Consider the following 27,869-nt stretch of genomic DNA (forward strand, 5'->3'; position numbering starts at 1 on the left):
AAGGCAAAGCCCTGCAATGATTCTTCTCGTCTCTGCTTCAACTCCTGTCCCCACCCCAGGATCAGTCTGACCAATGAGTGCCGGGAGCTGAAAATCCTCCTCCACCCCTCTCAGTGCTAGTGGGTGGAACCTTCCATTACTGTTCTAACCCAGCAACTGTCTGACCAATCAGCTCTGAAAGGGGAAGAGCCAAGAAGAAGATAACCCTGTTTGAAGCACCGCCCCTGTACAGACGTCATCATCCTGTCCCTAACAGGAAACGAGTCTTTTCTTCTTCCTTCAATTGAGCCGAAACTTCCGGTTCCAGATCACTGCAAGAGGCAAAGCCTGATCCTGGGAAATGGCTGCAGGAGCTTCTGCCCAGGTGGGTCTTGTTGAAAGGAGAGAGACCAAGCCAGAAACCCTTCAGTGCCCAGAACCCTCCTCTGGGATTGAAATACTCTCTATCCACCCCAAAGCATCTCCCTCTGCCTCACTCAGCCCCAGCACTGGCAGCTCTTCTCAAACACAACTACCCTGGGACTGTGGGTTATGTGAAGGTCAATTCTGTACATCTGCCCTTGAGAGATACTCTGGGATTGTGTGTTAGGTGGCTGTGAACTATTTAAACCCAGAAACATCAGCCTCACTCAGCCCCAGCACTGGCAGCTCTTCTCAAACAGAACTACCCTGGGACTGTAAAATTAGATACTTCCAGTACATTTCCCTCCACCCCATGAGCATCAATCCTGGGAGGCCTCTTTCTGGAAGTGCTGGAAGAGGCTGAGTGTGTTTCTGGTTTCTATTTCAGATGCAGCTGACATTTGAGGACATCACTGTCTCTTTCTCTCAGGAAGAGTGGGAGTATTTAGATGAAGAGCAGAAGGAGCTGTACAGGGAGGTGATGAAGGACAACTATCAGACCCTGCTCTCATTGGGTAATGGATACATTTGCATGTCTATTAGCAGTAGTGAACCATCATTATAAAGATAATTTTGATTATGTTTGTCTCGTGTGATGAACACAAATGAGTCCATGAGGGTCTTGATGTTCCGCAGTGCTAGAGAATAACATGAGGACAAATTTGTTTCTGTCCTCTTAGGATCTTTCTCCATCCCTGCGAGTTCTTTCCCTGTTCCATCCTTGCAAGTTCTGTACTCATCTGCACAAGCCTCGAACGCTTTAAACATAGTAACATAGTAGATGATGGCAGATAAAGACCCGAATGGTCCATCCAGTCTGCCCAACCTGATTCAATTTAAATTTTTAAATTTTCTTCTTAGCTATTTCTGGGCAAGAATCCAAAGCTTTACCCAGTACTGTGCTTGGGTTCCAACTGCCGAAATCTCTGTTAAGACTTACTCCAGCCCATCTACACCCTTCCAGCCATTGAAGCCCTCCAACAAACGGCCATATACAGACACAGACCGTGCAAGTCTGCCCAGTACTGGCCTTAGTTCAATATTTAATATTATTTTCTGATTCTAAATCCTCTGTGTTCATCCCACGCTTCTTTGAACTCAGTCACAGTTTTACTCTCCAGCACCTCTCTCGGGAGCGCATTCCAGGCATCCACTACCCTCTCTGTAAAGTAGAATTTCCTAACATTGCCCCTGAATCTACCACCCCTCAACCTCAAATTATGTCATAAGCACATAAGCATTGCCTCCGCTGGGTCAGACCAGAGGTCCATCATGCCCAGCAGTCCGCACACGCGGAGGCCCATCAGGTCCAGGACCTGTGTAGTAGTCCTCCATCCGTACTCTTCTATCCCCTTTTCTTCAGAAAGTTGCCCAATCCCTTCTTGAACCCCAATACTAACTAGAAACGTTTTCAACGGATCAGACTTTAGGTCCATCTATTTTGGCGATCCGCACACGCAGAGGCCAAGCCAGGTGCTCCCAGATGGAGACCCTGATTACCCATATCCCTCAATGTGATTTGCAAGGAGGTGTGCATCCAACTCACGCTTGAAACCCAGAATGGTAGTCTCCGTCACCACCTCCTCTGAGAGAGCATTCCAAGCGTTCACCACTCTCTGTGTGAAATAGAATTTCCTGACATTTGTCCTGAGCCTGCTACCCCTCAGCCTCAGTCCATGACCTCTTGTCTGTGTCACTTTTGACAATTTGAACAACGGTGTTTCTTGCTCAATTTTATCGAATCCATTCAGTATTTTAAAAGTCTCAATCATATCTCCTCGCAGTCTCCTCCTCCCGAGGGTGAACAGTCCCAGTCCTTCGAGTCGTTCTTTGTAGCTCAAATTTTCCATACCTTTTACTAGCTTCGTGGCTCGCCTCTGCACCCTTTCCAGCAGGGTTATATCCTTTTTTAGGTATGGAGACCAGTGTTGGACACAGTACTCCAAGTGTGGTCTGACCATTGCTCTGTAAAGCGGTATTATAACGGCCGCCGATCTACTCGTGATCCCCTTCTTTATCATACCTAACATTCTGTTTGCTTTCTTTGCTGCCCCCGCACATTGAGCCGATGGCTTCAGGTTCCTGTCTATCAGTACCCCCAAGTCCCTTTCATGATCGGATTTGGCCAATGTTACACCTAACATTTTATATTCATGTTCCTTATTTTTCTTACCCAGGTGCATCACCTTGCATTTGTCTATGTTAAACCTCATTTGCCACTTTTCCGCCCATTCCTCCAGCTGATTTAGATCCTTCAGGAGATCTTCACTTTCTTTTTGTGACCCAACTGCCCGACATAGTTTTATATCATCTGCAAACTTGATTATAATACTTGTTGTTTCCTCTTCAAGGTCATTTATGAAGATATTGAATAAGATGGGCCCAACAACCGAGCCCTGGGGCACGCCGCTAGTCACCTTCTCCCAGTCCGAGAATTTCCCATTTATGCTTACCCTCTGCAATCTATTCTCTAGCCATTTGCCTATCCATCTAAGTACGTCCCCTTCAATTCCGTGGCTAAGTAGTTTCCTTATAAGCCTTGTGTGCGGGACCTTGTCGAATGCTTTCTGGAAGTCCAAGTAAATTATATCCACCGGGTCTCCGTTGTCGATTAGTTTGTTCACCTTCTCGAAAAATTGAAGTAAATTCGTCAAACATGACTTCCCCTTCCTGAAGCCATGCTGACTAGCTCTCATCAGGTCATGATTCTCCAGGTGTTGTACTATGCTATCCTTGATTAGTGCTTCAACCATCTTCCCAGGAACCGACGTAAGACTGACAGGTCTATAATTGCCTGGTTCTCCTCTCGATCCTTTTTTGAAGATTGGGATGACATTCGCTATCTTCCAGTCCTCTGGTTTTACCATTTTCCTTTCTCTGGAAAATATTTTGTTCTACGTTAATACCCTTCAAGTATTTGAACGTCTGAATCATATCTCCCCTGTCTCTCCTTTCCTCTAGGGTATACATATTCAGGGCTTCCAGTCTCTCCTCATACGTCTTCTGGCGCAAGCCTCCTATCATTTTCGTCGCCCTCCTCTGGACTAGAGAGTTGCGCGGGGACAGAAATCCCACCCGTCCCCGCCAAAGTCCCACCCGTCCCCACCCGTCCCCGTGAAGACTCCCACCCGTCCCCACCCGTCCCCGCGAGGAATCCCCTCCGTCCCCGCCCGTCCCTGCAAGGAATCCCCTACGTCCCCGCCTGTCCCTATAAACTACAGAAATAGTTATTTCATTTAATTATGCTACTGAATTAAAGGCTCTGGTAGAAACCCATTTAAAAATAAGCAAAAAGACTTTATTAATTTGGAAATATTAATTGGGAAGAATACATACTTTGTAAACGGGTTTCTACCAGAACCTCTAATGTTTATAAATTTTTATCAACACAACTAATATACTACTTTATCCTTAAGCAAAAAAAAAAAAAAAAAAAAAAAGAATTTTTTTCCTACCTTTATTGCCTGGTTTCTGCTTTCTTCATGTTCTCATTCAATTCCTTCCATCCACTGCCTCTCTTCTCTCTGTGTCTTCCATTTGCTCTGTTACTGTGCCTCTCCCTTTCTCCCCCCTCCCAAATTGGTCTGGCACCCATCTTTTTCCCTCCGCTCCCCCCATAGTCTGGTACCTCTGTCTTCTTCCCTGCCAGCGTCTTCTTCCCATTCCCTCTTCCCCATGTCCTTTCAGTGTCCTTCTCCCCCCTCTGCTTTCCCCATGTCCTTTCAGCGGCCTTCTCCCCCCTCTGTCTTCCCCATGTCCTTTCAGCGGCCTTCTCCCCCCTCTGTCTTCCCCATGTCCTTTCAGTGGCATTCTCCACCCCTTTGTCTTCCCCAGTGCTTTCAGGGTCCTTCCCCCCCCCTTCCTCCCGTTTATCCCATGTCCTTTCAGCGTTCTTTTCCACCCCTTTGTCTTCCCCAGTGCTTTCAGCGGCCTTCTCCCCCCTTAAGCGTCTTTTCTTCTCCACTCCACCTTTCCTCCCTCCCTGCCTCCACCTTTGTGGCGCTTCCGCACTCGACCGACAACAGAACAGGCCCGGTCGGACAAATCTCCCTGTCCTGTAGCCATGAATCTAAATTACCTTCTTACAGCAGCTGGAGTAGAGAAGCTGCTGTAAGAGGTAATTTAGATTCGCGGCTACAGGGCAGGGAGATTTGTCGGCCGGGCCTGTTGTCAGTCGATCGGGGGACCTGACCGGCTGTGCACATTCTTCGGGGTGGACCGCCCCCTCCCCCCTCTTTCGTACGCCATTGCCTTCTCCCTACCTGCCCTGCCGCACACAGCCGACCGGAAGTCTTCCTGATGTCAGCGCTGACGTCGGAGGAAGGGAGGGCTTTGCTTAAGCCCTCCCTCCGACGTCAGCGCTGACATCGGGAAGATTTCCGTTCGGCTGTGTGCTGCGACAGGGCAGGTAAGGAGAAGGAGACTACCCTCGCGGCTCGAGTGCACTGCGATCCAACCCCGCAGGAACCCCGCGACCCTCGGAGGCGTCCCCACGGGATCCCCGCGACCCTAGGGGGCGTCCCCACGGGATCCCCGTGACTCAAAGGGGGAACCCGCGGGATCCCCGCGGGTCCCGCGGGATTCCCGTCATCCCCGTTCCCGTGCAGCTCTCTACTCTGGACCGCCTTAAGTCTTCTTACATCCTTCGCCAGATACGGTCTCCAAAACTGAACACAATACTCCAAGTGGGGCCTTACCAATGACCTGTACAGGGGCATCAACACCTTCTTCCTTCTACTGACTACGCCTCTCTTTATATAGCCCAGCATCCTTCTGGCAGCAGCCACTGCCTTGTCACACTGTTTTTTCGCCTTTAGATTTTCGGACACTATCACCCCAAGGTCCCTCTCCCTGTCCGTGCATATCAGATTCTCTCCTCCCAGCATATACGGTTCCTTCTTATTATTAGTCCCCAAATGCATTACTCTGCATTTCTTTGCATTGAATTTTAATTGCCAGGCATTAGACCATTCCTCTAACTTTTGCAGATCCTTTTTCATATTTTCCACTCCCTCTTCGGTGTCTACTCTGTTACAAATCTTGGTATCATCTGCAAAGAGGCACACTTTTCCTTCTAACCCTTCACCAATGTCACTCACAAACATATTGAACAGGATTGGCCCCAGCACCGAACCCTGAGGGACTCCACTACTCACTGGCATCGCGAACCCACGGTAAGCTGCTTCTCCACCGCAAACGGTGCAGAGGGGTTGGGGGATGAATCGGATGTCGGGGGGGGTGCGAGCGTTCCTTCAGGGTAGGGGGGCCAGCGGTCCTTCAGGGTGGGGCATCAGGCTTTCAAGGTGGGGACAGGCAGACCTTTAAGGGGGGACAGGACTTCAAGGGGGGACAGGCAGACCTTTAAGGGGGGACAGGACTTCAAGGGGTGGGGGGGAGGCAGTGTGGTTAGGAGAAGCCAAAGGGGGTGAAAAAGCTATAAAATAAACCCACCAGCGTGTCAATGTGTTGAGAGGAAGAGGTGGTCTGGGAAATTCTGCTGAGCAAACTCCGGGCCCATTTCCACCCCCCAGTTAGTCCACTCCACTCAACTGGTTCACACACTGAGTGGGTCTTTGGGTGTTGTGCCTGGGTAGTTGTTTTGGGATCTCTTCTAGTGGTTTGTCAGTATCTCCCTCTGGTCCAAAGAAGGAAACTTTGTTAACCTTTGCATTGACCTTCAGAATATGTTTGTAACAGCGCTGCTTGTGTGGCATTAGACTATGTAGTGATCGAAAGAAAAAACCAGACCTTTGCACATTTTTGCACTATATGGTGGGTGTATGAGGAGATTCACATTTCCTGCACAGCTGTCCTTGTGAAGTTACCTTGTTCTTTCTGTATTTTACATCTAGGAAGGTCTCTGTTTGGAAGGAAAGATCTAAGTTATGGTAAAAGCAGATAGCGTTGCTGGTTTTAAAAAGGTTTGGACAAATTCCTGGAGGAAAAGTCCATAGTCTGTTATTAAGACATGGGGGAAGCGTCTGCTTGCCCTGGATCGGTAGCATGGAATGTTGCTATTCTTTGGGTTTTGACCAGGTACTAGTGACCTGGATAAACTACCATGAGAATGGGCTACTGGGCATGATGGACCATTGGTCTGACCCAGTTAGGCTATTATGTTCTCATCTGTAGGGGCCTTTGTTTTCACTTCTTAATGTATTTTTTTTCTGGGAACTTATCAGTGTTTTTAAAATGGGAACAAACATGGAAGAAAATTACCGTAATGTGTGTGGAATGGGGGAAGGGTAACTACCGTAATTTCTTCAGCTAAATAATTCAATCCACCTCAACCACCTCAACCAGACATAGGAGAACTCACGCACCATTCACACACCCTCCAACCAAAAACGTCAAAAGAAAAAAACTGTTCATTCTTATAAACTACCGTATAACTTTTAATCTAGAGTTAGTGAGTATGAATTCAGCAACAAGAACAGAAATCACATGTTCATTCTTATAAACTATATAGCAAAAAAACTCGGATATGTGAAATATCAATGAATATACTGTGCCACACTTTCACAAGAAATGATGATGTCACAAATAAGTGAAGGCAGTGCTGCTTTAGTTTAAAGGGGTGTATATTTCAAAAACGGAGGAAAAAGCCTCAGACAAATGCCCTCCCACCACCACAATGGTGGATAAAGGTGGTTGGGTGGTAACCTCATGGGCAGAAAACCTCCATTGCACTCCCTATTATGTAAACTATAAGCAGGGCTGTCTCTGCAAATGATAGATGAAAAAAACGTTCAACTTATCTATGATCGGTACACCGACGATGGCCAGCGTTTCACCAACTTGCTGCCTCAGGGTGTAACAGAATCCGATCAAAACTAAAGCCAGAAAAGAAAATTATATCAAAACTGGACTTATACACAACTTCAAACAAGTTTAAAGAAGCCACTTAGACATACCTTTTAAACGGGACGTGAACAACGCCTCCTCTGATCAAAAAAGATGGCCACATCATAACTGTACGGGGTTAAAAGCTCCCGGGAGATGACGTCAAAACCCGGAAGTGGTTATTCAGTAAAAATGCTGATCTAGCTGCTTACACGTAGTAGTTCAATGTTACTACGTTGCTAATCGGAAAAGAAAGCCAAAGTTCTGAAAAAACTGTGATGGCTGTCAAGAAGTGTATAGTCTTACAAGAGTATGTCACAAAAATCAGTACTGCTGCAGTTTCAATAGAGGGAGTTTCAAATGACTGGAGGAAAAAGCCTCAGATTGGAACCCTTCCACCACCACAATGGTGGTCCAAGGTGGTCAGGCGAACACCTCACTGGCAAAAAACCTGCAGACCGACTCCCAATAGTAGTAAACTTGAAGCAGGGCTGTTGTGCAGAAGATAGAGGAAAAATCCACTTATCTAAATTGTTGATCGGTACACCTTAACGATGGCCAGCGTTTCACATATCTGCTGCCTCAGGGTGTAGAGCAATCCGATCACACTGAAACCGATCAACAATTTAGATAAGTGGATTTTTCCTCTATCTTCTGCACAACAGCCCTGCTTCAAGTTTACTACTATTGGGAGTCGGTCTGGAGGTTTTTTGCCAGTGAGGTGTTCGCCTGACCACCTTGGACCACCATTGTGGTGGTGGAAGGGTTCCAATCTGAGGCTTTTTCCTCCAGTCATTTGAAACTCCCTCTATTGAAACTGCAGCAGTACTGATTTTTGTGACATTCTATTGCACTGGTGAAAGTGTTTGTTTCAATATTATTAGCTTTTCACATTTCCGAGTTGTTTTTTGCTACTAGTCTTACAAGAGTGCCATTTTATTAGTTTAGTTCTATTCACCCTATTGCAAGTCCCTGTCTATTTCATAATATTTAATTTTTAAAAAAAAATTTCAAAATTTATGTTTTTTGTCTTTCTCCTAATTTTTGAGATGTTTCTTGTTTTTCAAATATATTAATAAAAACTAATCCAAATGCATAACTAAGTAACTTATTTAGTGCTCAAAAGCCACATAGAAACCACAGCACTTAAGACTGTGATCCCAAAATGAGAAAGAGAGAGGCGATAGAATTCAGGTTAAAGAAATATACCCCACTCGAGTCTTGAATTTAACCAGTTTTGATATAATTTTCTTTTCTGGCTTTAGTTTTGATCGGATTCTGTTACACCCTGAGGCAGCAAGTTGGTGAAACGCTGGCCATCGTCGGTGTACCGATCATAGATAAGTTGAACGTTTTTTTCATCTATCATTTGCAGAGACAGCCCTGCTTATAGTTTACATAATAGGGAGTGCAATGGAGGTTTTCTGCCCATGAGGTTACCACCCAACCACCTTTATCCACCATTGTGGTGGTGGGAGGGCATTTGTCTGAGGCTTTCTCCTCCGTTTTTGAAATATACACCCCTTTAAACTAAAGCAGCACTGCCTTCACTTATTTGTGACATCATCATTTCTTGTGAAAGTGTGGCACAGTACATTCTTATAAACTATAACATTTACCGGTAATCTAGATCAAATGAAGTATCGAGGACAAAATAATCTAAACACGGTTACCGTAATTACGGTAAAGTTGTAAATAAACAAAGTTTACTGGTTTATTCAGTCATCATCATCACAGTCATCTGAATCATTGAATCCATCAAAATCCGAATTGTCATCATCGTCATTAAATAAAGTGAGCACAGCCTGCAGACGATCCTCGTTTATTTCCGAAGTGATATCGTCATCATCATTGCTGATATCCATGTTGTTGCCTCCTTCCGCTGCATGATTACCGGTAGTGGTGTCATTGGTTTCATAAACAATGCCCGCTTTTCTAAATCCGTTTCGAATAGTATCTGGTGTTATTTTATCCCATGCTAAAGCCACCCACTTGCAGACTTCTGTGAAAGTTGCCCGCTTCAGCTGCCCCACGGGTATGTACTCGTGCGTGCCGCTCTGCATCCACTCCTCCCACTCCTTTCTAACAAAAGTCTTGAATGGATGATTCACTGCGATGTCAAGTGGCTGCAACTTACACATCAGGCCTCCAGGTATCACAGCAATGTGGGCACCAGTAGAATTAATGTAGGCCTGAACATTTTTTTCTTTGTAGGCAGCCATGGCATAAAAAATTAACAAGGATTTTTTTGAAAAAAATCCACCCTGTCTTGCTCTAAAGCATTTATCTACCCACAATCTCATTACGTTGCAGTCCATCCATCCCTTCTTGTTGCAGTGCACAACCACACTGGTGGGCAGTTTTTCACGGGGCATAGTGACCCTTTTGAAAATGACCATGGGCTTTAACTTAACCCCGCAAGCTGAGCAACCAAGAACTACTGTAAAACACGTTCTTTCATGCCCAGTTGTGGTGATGGCAACAGATTTAGTACCTGTGGGGGCTACGGTTCTTGTCGCTGGAATGTTGAATGCCATTGGAATTTCATCCATGTTGATGACGTCCTTTGCAGTGATGACAAGTTCAGATATTTCTTTGGTGACAAAGTCACGGAAATCGATCAATTTTTGCTGCTAGTCATCCGGAAGTCGCTGGCCAACAGTTGTTCTCATTCGAACTGATAGTCCGTTCCTTTTCATAAATTTTGAGATCCATGTGAAGCCAGTTTTGAAATCGGGTATTCCTCTTCCATTGGCAAGTAGTTTTGCCTTCATCTGAATTGCAACGGTAGAGACTGATTGATTTTGCTCCCTTCTCCCCAGAATCCACTGCTTCAAGTCATCCTCCAGCTGAGGCCATTTTGGTTTGGCCCCACAACGTGCCCGTTTTCGCGGATTGCATTTCTCCAGTTCCTTCTTATCTTTTCTCCATTCACGCACCGATGTTTCTCCAACATCGAACTCTCTCGCTGCGGCTCGGTTGCCTATTTCCTCAGTTTTTGCAACTACTTTAAGCTTAAAGTCCGCTGTATATGACTTTCGTCTCATTCCTGGCATTATGGCGGTAAATTTAAATTTAATTGATAAACTCTACTAGATAAATGCAGAATACCAATCTGAAGAGATCAAATTAAAATGTGGGCTCTACATGCAGCATTAATGATCTTTTATAGGCTTACCCAAAGGCTGGAATGCTGTTGCAAAGGCAAAATACTATTCAATGGATCACTGGGCAAATTACAAGGCCAGATAGACAACAGAATGAGATGAAGGGGGACACGACCACGGTGATCAAAAGCGCGCCGCGACAAAGGCCCGCCTTGGTGACAGGTCAAAAGCGCGCCCCGACAAAGGTGCGCTGACAACCCGGCGCAGAAAACTGAGGGCAAGCATGCTCAGACCATTTTCTTTGTCTGTAGATGCGCATGCTTACAGAGCTGGGAGCAGGGCAGGGCGGTGAGAAGAGAGTCAGGACGTCAAGGCAGGAGCAGGGCGGCGATTCGGGGCAGAGCTGCGAGAGGAGAGTCAGGGCAGAGGGCAGGGCGGCGAGAGGAGAGTCGGGACGTCAAGGCAGGAGCAGGGCGGCGATTCGGGGCAGAGCTGCGAGAGGAGAGTCAGGGCAGAGGGCAGGGCGGCGAGAGGAGAGTCGGGACGGCAGAAGGAGGTTTTAATTCAATGAGCAGCATGTGCGGTATACGCGTGTGCGCGCTATATGTTTATTTACATAAATTTCGTTTTCCCGTGCGCTATACCCGTGTGCGCGTTTTACGCGTGAAAATACGGTATTTGTTTAGCACATTTGCTTTCTCCTCATCACTCTCCACATATTGGTTCCCAGCATCTTTTAGCCTAGCAATTCCATTTTTCATCTTCCTCCTTTCACTAATATATCTGAAAAAATTTTTGTCTCCCTTTTTTACATTTTTAGCCATTTGTTCTTCCGCCAGACGTATCCCTCTCTTGGCTTCTTTCAGTTTCACCCTGTAGTCCTTTCTGCTCTCCTCTTCTTGGGTTTTTTTTATATTTCACGAACGCCAACTCTTTCGCCTTTATTTTCTCAGCCACTAGGTTGGAGAACCATATCGGCTTCCTTTTTCTCTTGTTAAAATCATAAGTGTTCAAGGCTTGTGCAGATGAGAAGAGTTTGCAAGGAACAAGACAGGGACAGAATTTGTGGGGATGGGGAATTTGTCCCCATGTCATTCTCTGTCCCTATAACTGGGAAGCGTCACTCCAGGCATTCATAGCATGTGAGAAAAAGTTCTGGGTAAAATTATAATAGAAAATGTTAGGAGACAGTATAGGTTGTGGGATGCAAGGCCCATACAGTGGAGTGTAAGTAGGAACCCAATCACCCAATTAACTGGGTGACTGGGACAAAGTGATGGATACACTGTTACATGACCATTAGACATAATCCAGAATTTGTGCCTGGGATTATGTTTAGGGAGTTTCACGGGTGGGAAGCAAAGGGGCCAAGTGATTACAGAATGGAGAACTTGAGGGAACATTATGGTCTTGAAGCTGCTGGTTTTAGCCACTTTTTACGTGAAGAGGGATATGTGCAGGAAGCCATTAAATTTGAGGAATTAAAGTGGAAAGGGAAGACAGGATGAAGGGTCAAGAAACAGACTATAAGTTACTCTAGAGAACTTATGTTACTCCAGTACAGCTTCAGAAATGGTAGACGTTGAAGGGACTGAACTTTCTCTCATTAAAAAACAACTAAGATCTTCAGAACATAAGTGGAGAAAAGAAAAAACTAAAATAAACTTTCAAACATTCATTGAGCAATCTAAATTCTACAAACAAAAAATAAACCAAACAAAAATGAAATTTTATTCTGATAAAATTTTGAAAGCTAAAAATCCATCAATTCTCTATACTATACTTAATTCAATAACAAGTTTAAATAAACAACAATCAGAAGCTGTTGCATCTTCGCCCACTGCTCAGGAACTCGCTGACCATTTTATTGAAAAAATTAATAAAATCAGAAACACTTTTACAGTGAATCAATATATAACTTTTGCTTATGAACAAACCGATTCAGATTCATTATATTCAAAATGTTCAAGATTTAACATGCCAAGTCTAAATGAAATTGAGTCTATTCTCAAATCCATAAATATTAAGGGCTCTAAAGCTGATCTAATTCCTCCGTTCATTCTCAAATGTTACTTTAATATTTTCGGTCCTTTCATCCATAAGCTAATTTATGAAAGCCTAAGTCAAAATACCGTACCAACGGCCTGGAAGAAATCAATCATCCGTCCTATTATTAAAGATAAGAAAATGAGCTCTGGAGATCTAACTTCAGACCAATAGCAAACATTCCTTTTCTGGCAAAACTGACAGAAAAAGTCATCTTTAATCAAATTTCAGAGTTTGTGGAAAAAACTAATGTTCTACATCCGAACCAAACCGGTTTTAGACATCACCATAGTACTGAACATTCTTTGATTGGTATGACTACTTCTATCCAATATTTTCTAGATCACCATCAGTCAATTCTATTAATCTCCATTGATCTCTCAGCAGCCTTCGATACGATCGATCACCAACTTCTTCTGGATAGACTCCAATCCATTGGTATTACAGACCAAGTTCTTTCTTGGTTTGTATCATATCTTACAAATCGTACTTCTACTGTTTCTTTTAAAGATTCAATATCTAAATCTTCACAGTCTACATATGGTGTCCCTCAAGGGTCTATTCTTTCCCCTTTATTATTTAATATTTTCCTTGCCCCTCTACTTACTTTATGCCAATCTGTGGGTTTCCAAGTCTTTGCCTACGCTGACGATATCCAGCTTCTACATCCATTAGACGCTAACAAAACTTCTGATATCATAGCGATCAATGAGAAACTCGATCAAATCTACCATTGGCTAGACTTAAACAGATTAGCACTTAATATAAAAAAAACTAATGTGATGCTTTTCCCCTGGAAAGACAGTTCTTCCCTTGTTGCTCCCATTTCTATAAAAAAGTCCCTCTACAAATAGTTAGTAATACTAAAATTTTAGGGGTGATCTTTGATCACAAATTGAATTTTCATGATCACATTAGTAACATTATTAAAACAACTTTTTATAGACTAAGACAAATTCGATCAATTTCAAAATTTTTATGTTCTAAATCACTTAATATTCTTATTCACTCTTTGGTGATCTCCAAAATTGATTATTGTAATGCTCTTTTTAAAGGAATCTCTTTAAATGAAATAAAACGCTTACAGATCATTCAAAATGCTTCCATTAAACTTATAACTAAAACTAGGAAATTTGATCATGTAACACCCCTCTTAAAAGATACGCACTGGCTTCCAGTCACCCATCGGATAACATACAAACTATACATACTCACTTTCAAAGCCCTTCTTAATAAAACCCCAGCATTTATTTATAAACGATTAATTCCATATTCTCCAAACAGAACTCTGAGATCCAACGAACAGAACTTACTAACTATTCCATCTCTTAAGGTTATCAATACAAGACGACAATTCATTTTCTCTGTTACCGCACCTCAGTTGTGGAACGCCCTTCCAATTTATTTAAGGGAAGAGCAGAATCTTGAGAAATTCAAAAGTAATTTAAAAACATTTATCTTTAAAGATGCTTTTGGTAATTAACGAAACTCTCCGCAGCTCAGATTATTTTATTGTACTATATTATATTGTCTTTCTATTGCTCATTTTGTATTTTTCCCTTTTTGTTCTACTTTTCTATATTGATTTTGTATTTCATCTCCCCCCCTTCCTTGTGTATATAAGTTTGTAAAGTTAAATTTTTAATTTCGAATGTCATTATGTATTGTTCTGTAATGTATTGTTTCCCATAAATTGTAATTTTAATTTGTTCATCGCTTAGAAATATGATTAAGCGATTAATCAAAACAATTATTAAACTTGAAACTTGACTGCAGAGGAAATGGGGATTTTTATTATTGGTGATGGACATGTACTGGTCAGTGGTAGTTAAACAGGTACAAGAAATAGTGGGTGAAGATCTGGAGTTGGACCCATGATTTGCCTAAACTAAAATTTTCAATGCATCACCAAATTTAAACGAAGATGTTACATTGTTTTAAATAATACAATTTATAGCATTCAGTCAACTAAAATGATACTTGGCGTAGTTCTAGATCGTACCCTTACAATGAAAAATCAGGTCGATTCATTGGTTCGAAAGGGTTTTTATGCTTTATGGAAATTAAGAACTATCAGAGCATATTCTGATATTAACTCCTTTCGTTTGTTGGTTCAATCACTTGTCCTTATCAGTTGGACTATTGTAATATTATTCATCTTGTAGGTACTCAAAAAAACCTTCATAGACTACACATAATTCAGAATGCAGCAGTTAGCATGATTTTCAACTTTTAAGAAGTACTGTATCACCATGTTACTGATTATTTTTTTTTTTTTTAGAAATATATTTTATTAAATTTTTCAAAAGGAAAAGCAAACACTCAAATATACATGGTGTACAACAGAAGAATATGGATACCAAAGCACTGCCCTAATGCACCAGATATCCGAGCCTCCCCCCCATCCCACCACCCATCCCCATCCCACAACCTAAGCAGAAAACTAAGAACAACAAAAAATCTACTGATTTTTATCGTCAACTGCATTGGCTTCCAGTTGAGGCACGGTTAAATTTAAACTGGGCTGTATTTGTTTTAAGGCACTAATAGGCTCAATTCCTGAGTATCTTATGGAATCTTTTATTATCACAAATTCAAAACATCCTAGGAAAACTCATTCATTGTTTTCTCTCCCTTCTGTGAAAGGATGCAAATATAAGAAATTTCAGGAACAACTACTATCTTTTCAGGCAGCCTCATGGACTAGGGATTTAACTTATATATTTACATTCCCAATTTCATATCAACAATTTAGACGTGCCTTAAAAACATATCTTTTTAGGGAACACTTTGGAAGTTAGAAATCGGAAGTCTGTCCATATGTATTACTAGTCTTTGTGAACCGCGTAGAACTTAATGGTATTTGCGGTATACAAGTCAGTTTTATGTTATGTATGTTGCAGTGTGGTTTCTTCCACAGAGTATTTAACAGAAGACTGGGGGAGAGTGAAGACCACCAGTTATTAGGCCTTCACCAATGACCTCACGACAACTCAATGTGCTGGTATAAGTAATATATATTTTATTAATAATCAATAACAGCTTACAGAAACAAGTCTTTCAGCCTATTGAGTCAACAGAGCATATATGTCAAGCTTGAGTATACCAAGTGTCTGTCCTGATTAAGTCCTCAAAAGACTGTCTTTTTATACATTCTAGACAACTTGAGATCACGTTAGTACATATTACGTTCCTAATTTCTATTGGCTATTCATAATTGTCATTTCTCTTATTAGTTCATTGACTGGTTAACATATATACTTTTCTGAGTCACATTGAGCATGATGTCCTGTTTACCAAAAAGGCTTGTCTAATTTCCCGACATATGCCCTTTTAATATCAAGAATCATCAATTTCTGTGCAAGGGCTTATATTATTCCTCTTTATTTCTCTGCATAGTTTGTCAATTTCATATCCTTGTGGTTGATCTTATTTCTGGTAAATCAACTTAACCTAGGTTACAGAGATGTGTTAATTTCCTTCTGATGTCTGTAATTTTTCCTTTCTCACAAACTTCTTGTTTCCTATGGTCAACGTGCCTGTTGAGAAAGATGAGTTTTGCCTTGTTTATGTTAGCAGAGAGATGTAACAGCTTGTTCAGGGTGTTTTTCAGGCCTGTAATGGTATTGTCATATTCTGTTAATCTGGGGATCTCAGGGGGTCTCTATCTTCACCTCCAGTTTCATGGAGGTCTTACCTCTTCACCTGTACAGGCCTTTCTCCTTCCCCTTCCTCAAGAGGGGGGGTGGGATGGTCAAATACTTTTAAAATCATATATGTTCAAGGGGGAGAAATAGGAGGTCAAGAGCTCTTTCAAGACGAGACAAACAGCTGGACAGTAGATGAAATAGCACTGCCCAGTGGATTTCTATACACAAGCAGAATTAGTTGGAGGAGTTGAATTGTATTCGTAACTTAGAAGCCTCTTCCCCGGGCCGGCCACTATAATCGTATCTTTGGGCAACTGGCAGCAGCAACAAGGAGAGCCTTCTGCTGCTGGCCTGCCCCGGAAGCTGCCTTTCGGTTTCTGCATAGGCGGGACTTACAGAGAGACGGCTTCCAGGGCAGGCCAGAAGTAGCAAGCTCACCTTGTTTTTACTGCCAGCTACCCGAAAATACGATTACAGAGGATAGCCCAAGGAAGAGTCAGGTGGGGGAGTTTGGAGTGCCAGCTATACCCAGACAGAGTCCCCCATCTTAAAAAATAATCATTCTCGAAAAAGAGGACTTGTCCGGATTTTCCTGGACGTTTGGTACTGCTAGGTTTATGCTACTTTTTTAAGGTATAAAATTTAAGATAATTAATATAATTTTCTTACCCCAACAATAGGTTCTCCAACCTTCACCCCTAAGATTATATCCTGCATAGAACAAGGGGAAGAGCCGTACATCAGGTTTGAGGCTGAATCGGAGGAAAGAGAAACTGGGAAAAGCAGCTGCTCAGGTGAGTGCAGTATTAAGAGGGACTGGGGTTAACACCTTTTGTAGGGGAACTGCTGGGGATGAGGATCAGTCACTTGGACTGAAAGTGAAGGCTTAACCTCTGGGCCACACAGTCTTAGCTCTGGAGAGATGGAGGAGAGGAAAGATCCAGGTTCCTTTCTGTTTATCTGTAACTTCATCCCCAGCCCACCATGGGTCCAAAACCTGTCTCTCCCCAGCCCAGATCCAACACCATCCATCACTTGAGCTCCAGCTTTGGAGCCAACCAGCACCCACCCCTGACAGATACATGATACCAGCAGCAGCAACCCCCACCCCTCGGGTTAGCATCTCCTCCCCATCTTCCCTTGTGCCTACGTTACCTGAAGGAGCCAGCTCCACCACGATAAAGAATCTTCAGAGGCCTGTTCTGAGGCCTTTCTTCTTCTGATGAGCCCCTCCTTGATGTAACTTACACCCCATGGTGGTGGGGTGGCTGCTGCCAGTGGGAGTTTGGTACTAGCTGACTCTAGAGCTGGAGCTGAAGTGGAGGGTGGCTGGCTTCTTCAAGTGAAATTCTGCCATGATGAAAAATCTTCAGAAGCCTGTTCACAAGGCCACCTTCTGCTGGCGAGTCCCTTCTTGATGTAACTTTTCTTATCCCAGGACAAGCAGGCAGGTATTCTCACTAATGGGTGACGTGATCCAACAGAGCCCCGATGCTGACGCCTCACAAGCAGTCTTGCTTGAAGAAACTCAAAGTTTCGAGTTGCCCGCACTGCGCATGCGCGAGTGCCTTCCCACCCAGACCAGGGCGCGTCTCCTCAGTTCTTACTTTTCCGCGGAGCCGAGAAGTCTGTCTTCGACTCTCTGCGCAAAGTTTTCTTCACTTGTGCCTTCTAAGTCCGCGGTTTTGGTGTTATTTGATCTTAATCGCTGATTTTCGTCGTGTTTTATTGTTTAAAAAAAAAAAAAAATTTCTTCATTCTGTTCGACTGTGCAGGCCATGTGGCCGCAGCCCCGCGGCTTCGATCTTGCGGCGGAGCTTTTTCGGCCTATGACCCGACCTATCACCGGTTTAAAAAGTGTGACAAGTGCCAGCGTGCGATTTCGCTAACGGACCCTCATCGACGCTGTGTTCGATGTCTCGGGCCTGAACAACTCCCGAAATCGTGCCGGCCTTGCTCCACACTCACCGCACGTGCTTTCAAGCGCTGTTGCGTCTTGTGGGAATCGCTGTTCATGAAGTCCTCGACCGATCCGTCGGCTTCGACATCATCCGCAACTCCACAGCCTGCCACCTGTGCTGCGCTGAGTCTCATCAAGCCCGCCTCGTTTGTCCCCTGCTGCGATGCCTTCCTCAACCTCCTCAGGTCAGGTAGTTCAGCAGCCCATTCTCCCAGTAGTGTTGAAAGTGCCCAAGGCCTTGAAGTCCAAGCACTCACACACTGCTCCGAGGGAGCGCGAGGCCTGCGCAGGTGGTCCCATTTCAGATGCGGATCCATCCTTGCTGGCCTCGTTCCAGACCATGCTACAGAAGCAATTCACCGAGCTCTTTACACGATGGGGCCTCAGCTTCTGTCCCAAATCCAACCTGGGCACGTGGAGGCCTCCCGCGAGGTCGAGCCCCTTCCAGTGCCTCAGCGGGGAACACACTCTCAACAGGGAGCAGAGTCTCTGCGAGTGTCTGGTCTGGCAACAATGCATGCATCGCAAGGAGCAGAGTCTTTGCCCATGCCTCCGTTGGAACCAATGCACTCGATGCAAGGAGTAGAGTCTTTGTGAGTGCCTCCGTTGGAGCCGATTCACTCGATGCAAGGAGCAGAGTCTTTGCGAGCGCCTCCTTTGGAGCCGATTCACTCGATGCAAGGAGCAGAGTCTTTGCAAGTACCTCCATTGGAACCGATCATGCCGACGGGGTTCGATCCTTTACGGCAACCACTCCTGCTTCGATCAACCACTTCCAGCCCCATTCACTACCTGAGGGCCTCAGCGAAGACCTACTCGCCTCGCCCATCGAGGCCAACCTCTTGACACAGCCTGCATCACCGATCGAGGCACTTCTCGAGGCACTCGTCCAGGTAGGTAGGCCTCGCCTCATCGGAAGCAAGCGTACCTGGAGTATTTGCCGCCGACCACTACTCCTCCACCGTTGCCGGAGCTCGAGGACACGATGGGATCTCTCTCACTGTCTCGATCCCTGTTCCCAGTGGACCTGGAGGCCTCGACCTCATTGAGCCTGTCTCGAGGCCCTGCAACGACCGACCAGCTGTCTTTCTCCTCGTTCCTTCGACAGATGGCTGATGACATGGACATCTCCCTGGATACGGGGTCCAAATTCGCGAAAGAATATCTGGAAACTTATGCGCCTCCCTCAACCACCTGTGGAGTCCCTAAAGCTTCCCTTACACAAGCTACTTGACCAGACCTTTGCACGGTGCCTCGAGACACCTTATTTGATCCCCGCGGTACCGGGTAAATTGGACACCAGATACTGCACTGTTCTTCGTAAGGGGTTTGACAGCTCTCAGCTCTCCCGCCAATCCCTGCTTGTGGAGTCCTCACTGAAGCGGTCCCACCCCTTCCAGGTCTACGCCTCCGTCCCACCTGGTAGAGAGGGAAAGACCATGGACCGGTTCGGCAGGAGAGTTTACCAGATCTCCATGATGGCCTCGAGAATCCTGAATTACAACTTCCACTTCACAACATATTTGAAGTTCCTTTTGTCCGTACTCCAGAAGTTCATGCCCTACATGGACCCTAGGGCACAGTTCGAGTAGCAGGAAGCGCTGGCCTCGTTATCCCAGCTCCGAGTGCAGCTTATGCAGTCCTACGATGCCTTCGAGCTCACGGCTCGGGCTGCAGCATGTTCGGTGGCTATGCGCCGGCTGGCGTGGCTGAGGACAATCGACATGGACTCCAACCTCCAAGACAGGCTTGCCAATGTTTCATGCGCTGGCACCGACCTCTTTGATGAGTCCATCGAGTTGGTAACCAAGAAGCTCTCGGACCATGAGAAATCCTTCCAGTCCATTCTGCGTCCGAAGCCCAGGCCTGCTCCTCCTCGTCAATCACGCCCACCGTTGATCTACCAGCGGCGTTACCCCCCCGAAACAGGCTCCCCCCATTCGGCAGCCTGTGAAGAGGCAGCACCTGCAGAAACATCAGCAAAAGCCTCAACCATCTGCTGTGCCTAAGGCTCCTCAGCCCTTTTGACTGTCTCACTGAGGGCATAACCTCTGTCGTTCTACCTTTTTCAGTAACTCCACTTATCGGAGGTCGTCTCCACCATTTTTTCCATCGATGGACGACTTGGTGGGCTATAGCCCTTTTCTGCCGTCTTTATCTATATTTCTATCACCACTGACCTCTGGGTCCTCTCCATCGTCAAGGAGGGATACTCCTTTCATCAGGTTCCTCCAGAACATCCTCCAAGAAAATATCCTTCCAACTTGACACAAACTGCCCTTCTTCTTCAGGAAGCCCAGACCTTGCTGCAGCTCGGTGCTGTTGAACCGGTCCCTCAGGACCAACAGAACAAGGGGTTTTACTCCTGGTACTTCCTTGTTCCGAAGAAGACGGGCGATCTGCGACCTATTTTGGACCTCAGGGTGCTCAACAAGTTTCTGGTCATAGAAAAGTTTTGCATGTTGACCTTGGCATCCCTGTATCCCCTCATCGAGCAGAACGACTGGTTATGCTCTCTGGATCTGAAGGAGGCCTACACTCACATCCCCATTCATCCGGCCTCCCGCCAATTCCTCAGATTCCGGGTGCAACATCTTCATCTTCAATACCGAATGCTTCCCTTCGGCCTGGCCTCATCCCCCAGAGTCTTCACCAAGTGCCTGGTAGTGGTAGCCACAGCACTCAGTAATCACGGCCTCCAGGTGTTTCCTTACCTGGACGGCTGGCTCACCAAGGATTCCACGTCTCAGGGAGTCGCCCTCGAGACCCAGAAAACAATTTGGTTATTACATCTGGGATTCGAGATAAACTTCCCAAAATCCCACCTACAGCCTTCCCAGATTCTTCCCTTCATCGGGGCGATTCTGGATACTACCCAACTCCGAGCGTTTCTCCCTTCCCCATGCATGGAGGCTCTTCTTCACGTCTGCCATTCAGTGTCCTCTTGCCCTTCCATCTCGGTGAGACAGATGATGGTCCTGCTAGGCCACATGGCCTCTACAGTACATGCGACTCCATTTGCCAGACTTCACCTCAGGACGCCTCAGTGGACCTTGGCATCTCAGTGGTCCCAGACGTCCGACCCTCTGACTCAACACATCCAGGTCACTCCTGCTCTGCAACAATCTCTTCGCTGGTGGATGCTATCCTCCAATCTCTCCAGAGGCTTGTTGTTCCAAACCCCCCGCCATCAGAAAGTCCTCACGATCGACTCGTCGACTTATGCTTGGGGGGCTCATCTGGACCAGCACGGAACGCCAGTGCTACATCAATCTCCTGGAACTCAGGGTGATTTTCCATGCCCTCAATGCCTTCCAGCACCTGCTTCAAGACAAGGTGGTCCTCATTCGCACAGACAACCAGGTCGCCATGTACTATGTGAACAAGCAGGGAGGCATGGGATCGGCCTCCCTCTGCCAGGAAGCTCTGAAGGTGTGGGATTAGGTGACTTGCAACAACACCTTCCTCAGAGCGGTCTACATTCAGGGGGCGGACAATGCCCTAGCAGACAGCTTGAGCCGTCTTCTGCAACCTCACGAGTGGACTCTCAACTCCACACTCCTTCATCACATCTTCTCCCTGTGGGGAACGCATCAGAACGCATCTTTGCAGCCCCCCCCAACTTCAAACTGCCTCACTTCTGCTCCAGGATCTACACCCCTCAGCGCCTCGAGGCAGATGCATTCCTCCTGAACTGGACAAATCGCTTTCTATATGCGTTTCCTCCATTTCCTCTCATTCAAAAGACTCTGGTCAAGCTAAAGTCAGACCATGCCACCATGATCCTGATTGCTCCACGGTGGCCCAAACAATCTTGGTACTCCCTTCTACTTCAACTCAGCAGCAGGGAGCCATACCCTCTACCAGTTTTTCCATCTCTGCTTACACAGCATCAGGGATCTCTGCTTCACCCCAACCTGCAGTCTCTACACCTGACAGATTGGTTCCTCTCAACATAACCCCTCTACAGTTTTTCCAACCTGTGAGGGATGTCTTGGAAGCTTCAAGGAAGTCTGCTACTAGACAATGCTACCACCAAAAATGGACTAGATTCTCTGTTTGGTGTGTTTCTCAGTGCCAGGAGCCTCAACATTCCTCCTTGCCTTCGGTTTTGGTCTACTTTTTGACCTGTCTCATTCTGGCCTCAAGTCCTCCTCCATACGAGTCCACCTCAGTGCAATTGCTGCTTTCCATCAGCCTCTTCAAGGGAAACCTCTCTCTGCTCATCCTGTGGTTTCCAGATTCTTGAAAGGACTTTTCCATGTCAACCCTCCTCTCAAACCGCCTCCAGTGGTTTGGGACCTCAATGTTGTTCTTTCACAGCTTATGAAACCTCCATTTGAACCTCTTCACAAGGCCCACCTGAAGTATCTCACACTTCGTCCCTGTTTTCAGATCATTTATGAATATATTAAATAGCAGCGGCCTGGGCACCGAGCCCTGCGGAACACCACTCGTGACCCTCCTCCAGTCTGAGTAGTGGCCCTTCACCCCTACCCTCTGTTTCCTACCGCCAACCAGTTTCTGATCCATATATGAATGTCTCCTTCCTTCCCATGGTTCTTCAGTTTCCGGAGTAGGCGTTCATGGGGCACCTTGTCAAAGGCTTTTCGGAAATCTAGGTATATGATGTCTATGGGGTCTCCTTTGTCCATCCGTTTGCTAATTCCTTTGAAGAAGTGCAATAAGTTAAGTTAGGCACGATCTCCCCCTGCAGAAGCCATGTTGACTGGTTATCAGAAGTTCATTTCTTTCAAAATGTTCATCGATGTTTTCTTTTATCAGTGCTTCCGCCATTTTCCCGGAACCGAGGTCAGACTCACCGGTCTGTAGTTTCCCGGGTCCCCTCTCGATCACTTTTTAAAGATGGGTGTGACGTTGGCTATCTTCCAATCCTCCGGGATCACGCCTGTTTTCAGGGATAGATTGCAAATTTGCTGCAGTAGTTCCGCTATCTCCTCCTTTAATTCCTTCAGAACCCTTGGATGGATTCCGTCTGGACCCAGGGATTTGTCAGTTTTTAGTTTTTCTATCTTCGAGGCTCACTTCCATGGATGTTAATTTTTCTGCTTGATTTCCATTGAAGAATTGGTCAGGTTCCGGTATGTTGGTTGTATCTTCGTTTGTAAATACAGACGAAAAGAACATGTTAAGTCTTTCCGCGACTTCTTTCTCCTCCTTCACCACTCCCTTCCTGTCTCCGTTGTCCAGCGGTCCTACCTCCTCCCTAGCCAGCAGCTTCCCTTAACATATCTAAAGAACGGTTTGAAATTTCGTGCTTCCCTGGCTAGCCTCTCTTCATACTCTCTTTTGGCTTTTCGAACCACACGGTGACATTCTTTTTGGTACATCCTGTGCTCTTTCCATTCCCCTCAGTTTTGTCCTTTTCCCATTTCCTGAATGAATTTTTTTTATTCCCTATTTTAGTTCACTATTTATTTATTTATATATCTGCTGTGTATATGAAAAATGAATGGAAAAAATTGCATTACAATTAGTAAAGGGGATGGGATCTGGGGCAGAGCTTGGGTGAGCCTTAGGAGGTCTGTGGTTGGGGTACTCAGTTGATATTTGTTAGACTTAGGGGGTACTTGGCTTGAAGTAGCTGAGAAACACTGCTGTAGGCAATCAGCTGGCGCCAGTGCCTCTCCTTGTTTCCAGCCCTGTTTCTTGCTGGCACCCCCTACTGTCATCTCAGGGCCCGTCTGGAGGGCCTCTGCACATATGTGGACATCGATGTGATGATGTCCCGCATATGCGTGATGTCATCACGACGAAGTCCGCACACTTCTGGGTGCCTTAAGCCGTGGCCACTACCTTTAGCTTTGAGAGAGCCTGGATTAAGGGATTCTCTTTCACTAATGTGACCATTCCACCTCCATACAGCAGGGGCAGCTATCCCAGGACTGAGTAGACTACATGTCCCAGAATGCACTGGGCTCTACAGCTCAGTGCGATGCCACCTTAACAAGACATCCCTACTGAGTCAGGGAGTGAGACTTGGGCAGAGAGGCGTTTATGTGCCACAAAGTAGAATCATTCAGAGTTCCCTGTGAAAGAGGAGGTCCTGAGTAAGAGGCTTCCATGAGAAACTTCCATAGTTAGGGGTTGATAGGAGCCCTGGGAAATTGTGGAATTGGGAGAGAGAGAGACTGTTCAGAAGGGGAGGCTCTTGGGAGTTTGGCTAAGAAAAGCCAAAATCTTTGCTGAACAATATGTGACCTATAGCAAGGACTGACCATAAAAGAAGTGGAGAGCATTTATGTTACAATCCCTGAGTCTGTGAGGAAACGGGCTCAGGTTAAATAAAAGAATCAACATTTTTTCACCTTTTAAAGTGCTCGTGTGCTGTTTGGGTGAGTGTGCGTAGAATTCCTGGAAAACCTGTCTGTGTATTTAATTTTAGTTTGTTAATTGTGGCCCAAGTGGAAATCTGTTGAATGTTAATAAAATGGAGGTAATGATAGTGGGGAACAGAAAGATTTGGAGTTTGTAACTGTATTGGGGATTGAATTACCTGTCCAAAAGGCGATGTTGGTGTTAGGGGTGTGGTTAGATTCTGCGTTGTCAATGGGATATCAAATTTTGAAAACTATCCAGTCGGGCTATACACAATTACATATGTTGTATAGTCTAAAGCCAATGCTAATGCCATACGATTTTCATACTCTGGTGCAAGCGTTGATATTAGGTAGATTAGATTATTGTAACACATCGGTATCTCCCTCTTCCCTCCCTATTTTTAATTCAGCAGAGAAGCTCCCGGCCTCTCTCCCACCCCCCAACCCCCATTAATTATTTTAAATTCTGGGGGTGGAGAAAGTGCGTCTTATGGAGCGAAAAATATGGTAACTGTGCTTTTAAACTTAGATTTAGAAAAGTGTTTCAGGAGAAAGAATATCTAGATCTTTGCGGTACAAATCCACTTCAAACTGCAAAAACTTAGAGTTCTTTCCAAACATGCAGTTTTTCAAAATAGTTTCCAAAATGTATGAGTAATCCTTAAATTGGCAATCCACTGCTTTTTAAAGTCCAGCAGCAAGCTCCCACGCCCAAGCTCAGCTGATCAAGCAGGGAAGGCAGCTGGTAGATTACACACTTTTAGCACCCTTGAGAGAATTGACTTCCTTAACTCTCCACACTGCCAATTCCAAGAAACAGCTCACAAACTGGCACTGTCTTGAGATAAATGCTTGAGAAAATGCTTTGCAAATAGGAAACTGACCAGTTCTCAAGCCACACATGAAAGTCCTGGTGCAACATAACTTCTCTTTTCTCCTTAAACATAGATTACATTAGTATCTTAGAAACCACTGCTGTTTTCTAACTCATGAGAAATAACTTCTGTTTTTATCCAGCAGATCATCAGATCCAGCACAAATGGAAGAGAGAAAAGAATCAAGGAGAAGATCCAGTTGAAATGGAACAAATCCAAACACAGTCAGAAAATGTCTGTGAGAATATTTCCCAGGGAACTGAGAAGATTAATACAAAGAATTATAAGCAGGAATCAAAGAACCAGAGAGACCGTACAGAGGTCTCAAGGGATAGAGTCAGGAAGTGTGAGAGAAATGACAGGGATCTGAGATACATCCCTGAGGACCAGAGACACCTAGCGGAGGGATCCTTCCAAATTAAAAACAGTGATAAAATTACTTCTAAATTCCACCATGGTCAGAGGAAAGGAAAAATCCACAAAAAAGAACTTCAACTGCACAAAAGGGATCATAAAAATGTGAAACCATCTACCTCTACCGAGTGTAATAAAAGCTTCACACGGCTTTCAAATCTAAAAAGTCACAAAATGATCCATACAGGGCACAAACCATATACATGTACTGAGTGTAAGAAAAGGTTTTCTTGGCTTTCACATCTAAAAATTCACGAGAGGATCCACACAGGGCATAAACCATATACATGTACTGAGTGTAAGAAAAGCTTCTCTCAGCTTTCATATCTAAAAATTCATGAGAGGATCCACACAGGGCACAAACCATATACATGTACTGAGTGTAAGAAAAGCTTCGCTCAGCTTTCATATCTAAAAATTCATGAGAGGATCCACACAGGGCTCAAACCATATACATGTACTGAGTGTAAGAAAAGCTTTGCTCAGCTTTCACATCTAAAAAGTCACAAAATGATCCACACAGGGCACAAACCATATACATGTACTGAGTGTAAGAAACGGTTTGCTTGGCTTTCACATCTAAAAAGACACAAAATGATCCACACAAGGCACAAACCATATACATGTACTGAGTGTAAGAAAAGCTTCACTCGGCTTTCAGATCTAAAAAGACACAAAATGATCCACACAGGATACAAACCATATACATGTACTGAGTGTAATAAAAGCTTCACTCAGCTTTCAGATCTAAAAAGACACAAAATGATCCACACAGGATACAAACCATATACATGTACTGAGTGTAATAAAAGCTTCACTCGGCTTTCATATCTAAAACGTCACAAAATGAGGCACACGGGGCACAAACCATTTTCATGTACTGAGTGTAATAGAAAGTTCAATTAGTTTTCATATCTAAAATTTCATAAGAAGATCCACATGGGAGACAAAGCATATACATTGTGATAGGGATGCCTAGGTGGCTTCTAGGGACCCGCTTAAGGTACTCTACCACAAGGTTCAAAGCTGTGATTGTGACATTTACAACCACGTATGCAGTGTCTCCCAATCACAGTGCGGTGTAAACCCCTGAGTCTTCTGGAATTAACTAGACTACAGCCTGAGTACTGCTATCTTCACTAAACCAGACACCACACCATATTCTTGTGGGGGAAGAAAAAAGTTTTATTTCTTTAAGGCTTTTCTGTTTACCCCAGTTCATGTCAGTTCAATAGGTAAACCCACAATTAAGAAATGTTAACATAAGGATAGCTAAACAAAATTATAGAGTAAGAAATGAAGAAACACTTTTGTGCCATAGCACTGCCTCTAGTAAAAGCATCCCACCAATGGAGTGCAGTGGTAGCTTCAATATGATCTGCCACAGAATGCAAGTTAGTATTTCAAAATTCAGTATCTATTTTATGCCGTAGCAAAGTAAGGTTACATTGCTGTGTTGCTTTATTTAGAATTGCTATATTTTGCATGGCTTTCTTTATAGATGGCAATAAAATAATTGGAGTAAGTACCTCGGCAAAAGAAAAATTAATATTTACATTCAATATAGACATACTGAAAAGGGAGCTTGAATAGCAGGAATCACAAGTTCACCAGTACTGCTAGCAACACAAACATTTTTATATGATATTTCTTGTATAAAGGTATAACCTTGTGGTGGAATGGTCCTTTGGCACAACTTGTAGGTATGTTGTAAAGAACATGGTTCATAGATGACACATTTGTTTTATTTTGTTCATCTATTTGTTGCCCATGATAAGTGGGAAACCCTAATTGGGGTCCCAATGTCAAAAGCATCACTGTGAAAGGACACATTGTTTCATTTCAAAATTACACCATTTTCTATCTAAGGGTACAGAATGTGATGTGGTTTTAAATCAATGAGATAAAGTTAATTCTTTGTGGTAAAAACAAAACACAGTTATCAATGACGACATGTAACATTAACTGATCATATCTTAGTGTTAGTTCATGATTATGTACAGTATTTGGTACCCATTCACCTTCCCATCTAAATACATCTGCTACTCTGGAGCCAAAATATGTTTGTTTGCCAGCCAGTATTTCAGAAACAATAGTATTTACCGTATTTTCGCGGATATAACGCGCACCATTGTAAAACGCGCACAGGGGTATAGCGCGCAGAAATCACGATGATATGTACAAAAACTTTTCTATACCGCGCTCAGGCATATAACGCGCATGCTGCCCGA

At 44.6% G+C, this 27,869-nt stretch overlaps 2 protein-coding genes across 14 annotated transcripts in view; both read left to right on the forward strand.

Annotated features, from left to right (window-relative positions):
- LOC117355266 (gastrula zinc finger protein XlCGF28.1-like) lies at positions 1-27,164 on the forward strand. Of its 2 annotated transcripts, none has more exons than XM_033933567.1 (4): positions 1-364; positions 791-917; positions 16,729-16,842; positions 25,367-27,164. In XM_033933567.1, exons 1-4 carry the CDS (start codon positions 341-343, stop codon positions 26,542-26,544), a joined length of 1,443 nt encoding a protein of 480 aa, XP_033789458.1. In that variant the 5' UTR covers positions 1-340; the 3' UTR covers positions 26,545-27,164. The 2 variants fall into 2 exon arrangements, with proteins under 2 accessions (XP_033789458.1, XP_033789459.1); XM_033933568.1 differs by having other exon boundaries at positions 2-364; positions 25,370-27,164.
- The window catches only part of LOC117355233 (zinc finger protein 271-like), a 906,970-nt gene that overhangs the window by 500,578 nt on the left and 378,523 nt on the right, over positions 1-27,869 (forward strand). The gene's annotated exons all lie outside the window — the stretch shown is intronic.

Source organism: Geotrypetes seraphini, chromosome 2, assembly GCF_902459505.1.
Source record: "Geotrypetes seraphini chromosome 2, aGeoSer1.1, whole genome shotgun sequence".
NCBI lineage: Eukaryota > Metazoa > Chordata > Amphibia > Gymnophiona > Dermophiidae > Geotrypetes > Geotrypetes seraphini.

Bases quoted from the DNA above. Each gene is read 5' to 3' on its own strand.
- LOC117355266 (XM_033933567.1), top strand. From the start codon at position 341: ATGGCTGCAGGAGCTTCTGCCCAG. The intron at 918-16,728 runs GTAATGGATACA...CCCCAACAATAG, and splicing joins TCAGACCCTGCTCTCATTGG to GTTCTCCAACCTTCACCCCT. The intron at 16,843-25,366 runs GTGAGTGCAGTA...GTTTTTATCCAG, and splicing joins TGGGAAAAGCAGCTGCTCAG to CAGATCATCAGATCCAGCAC.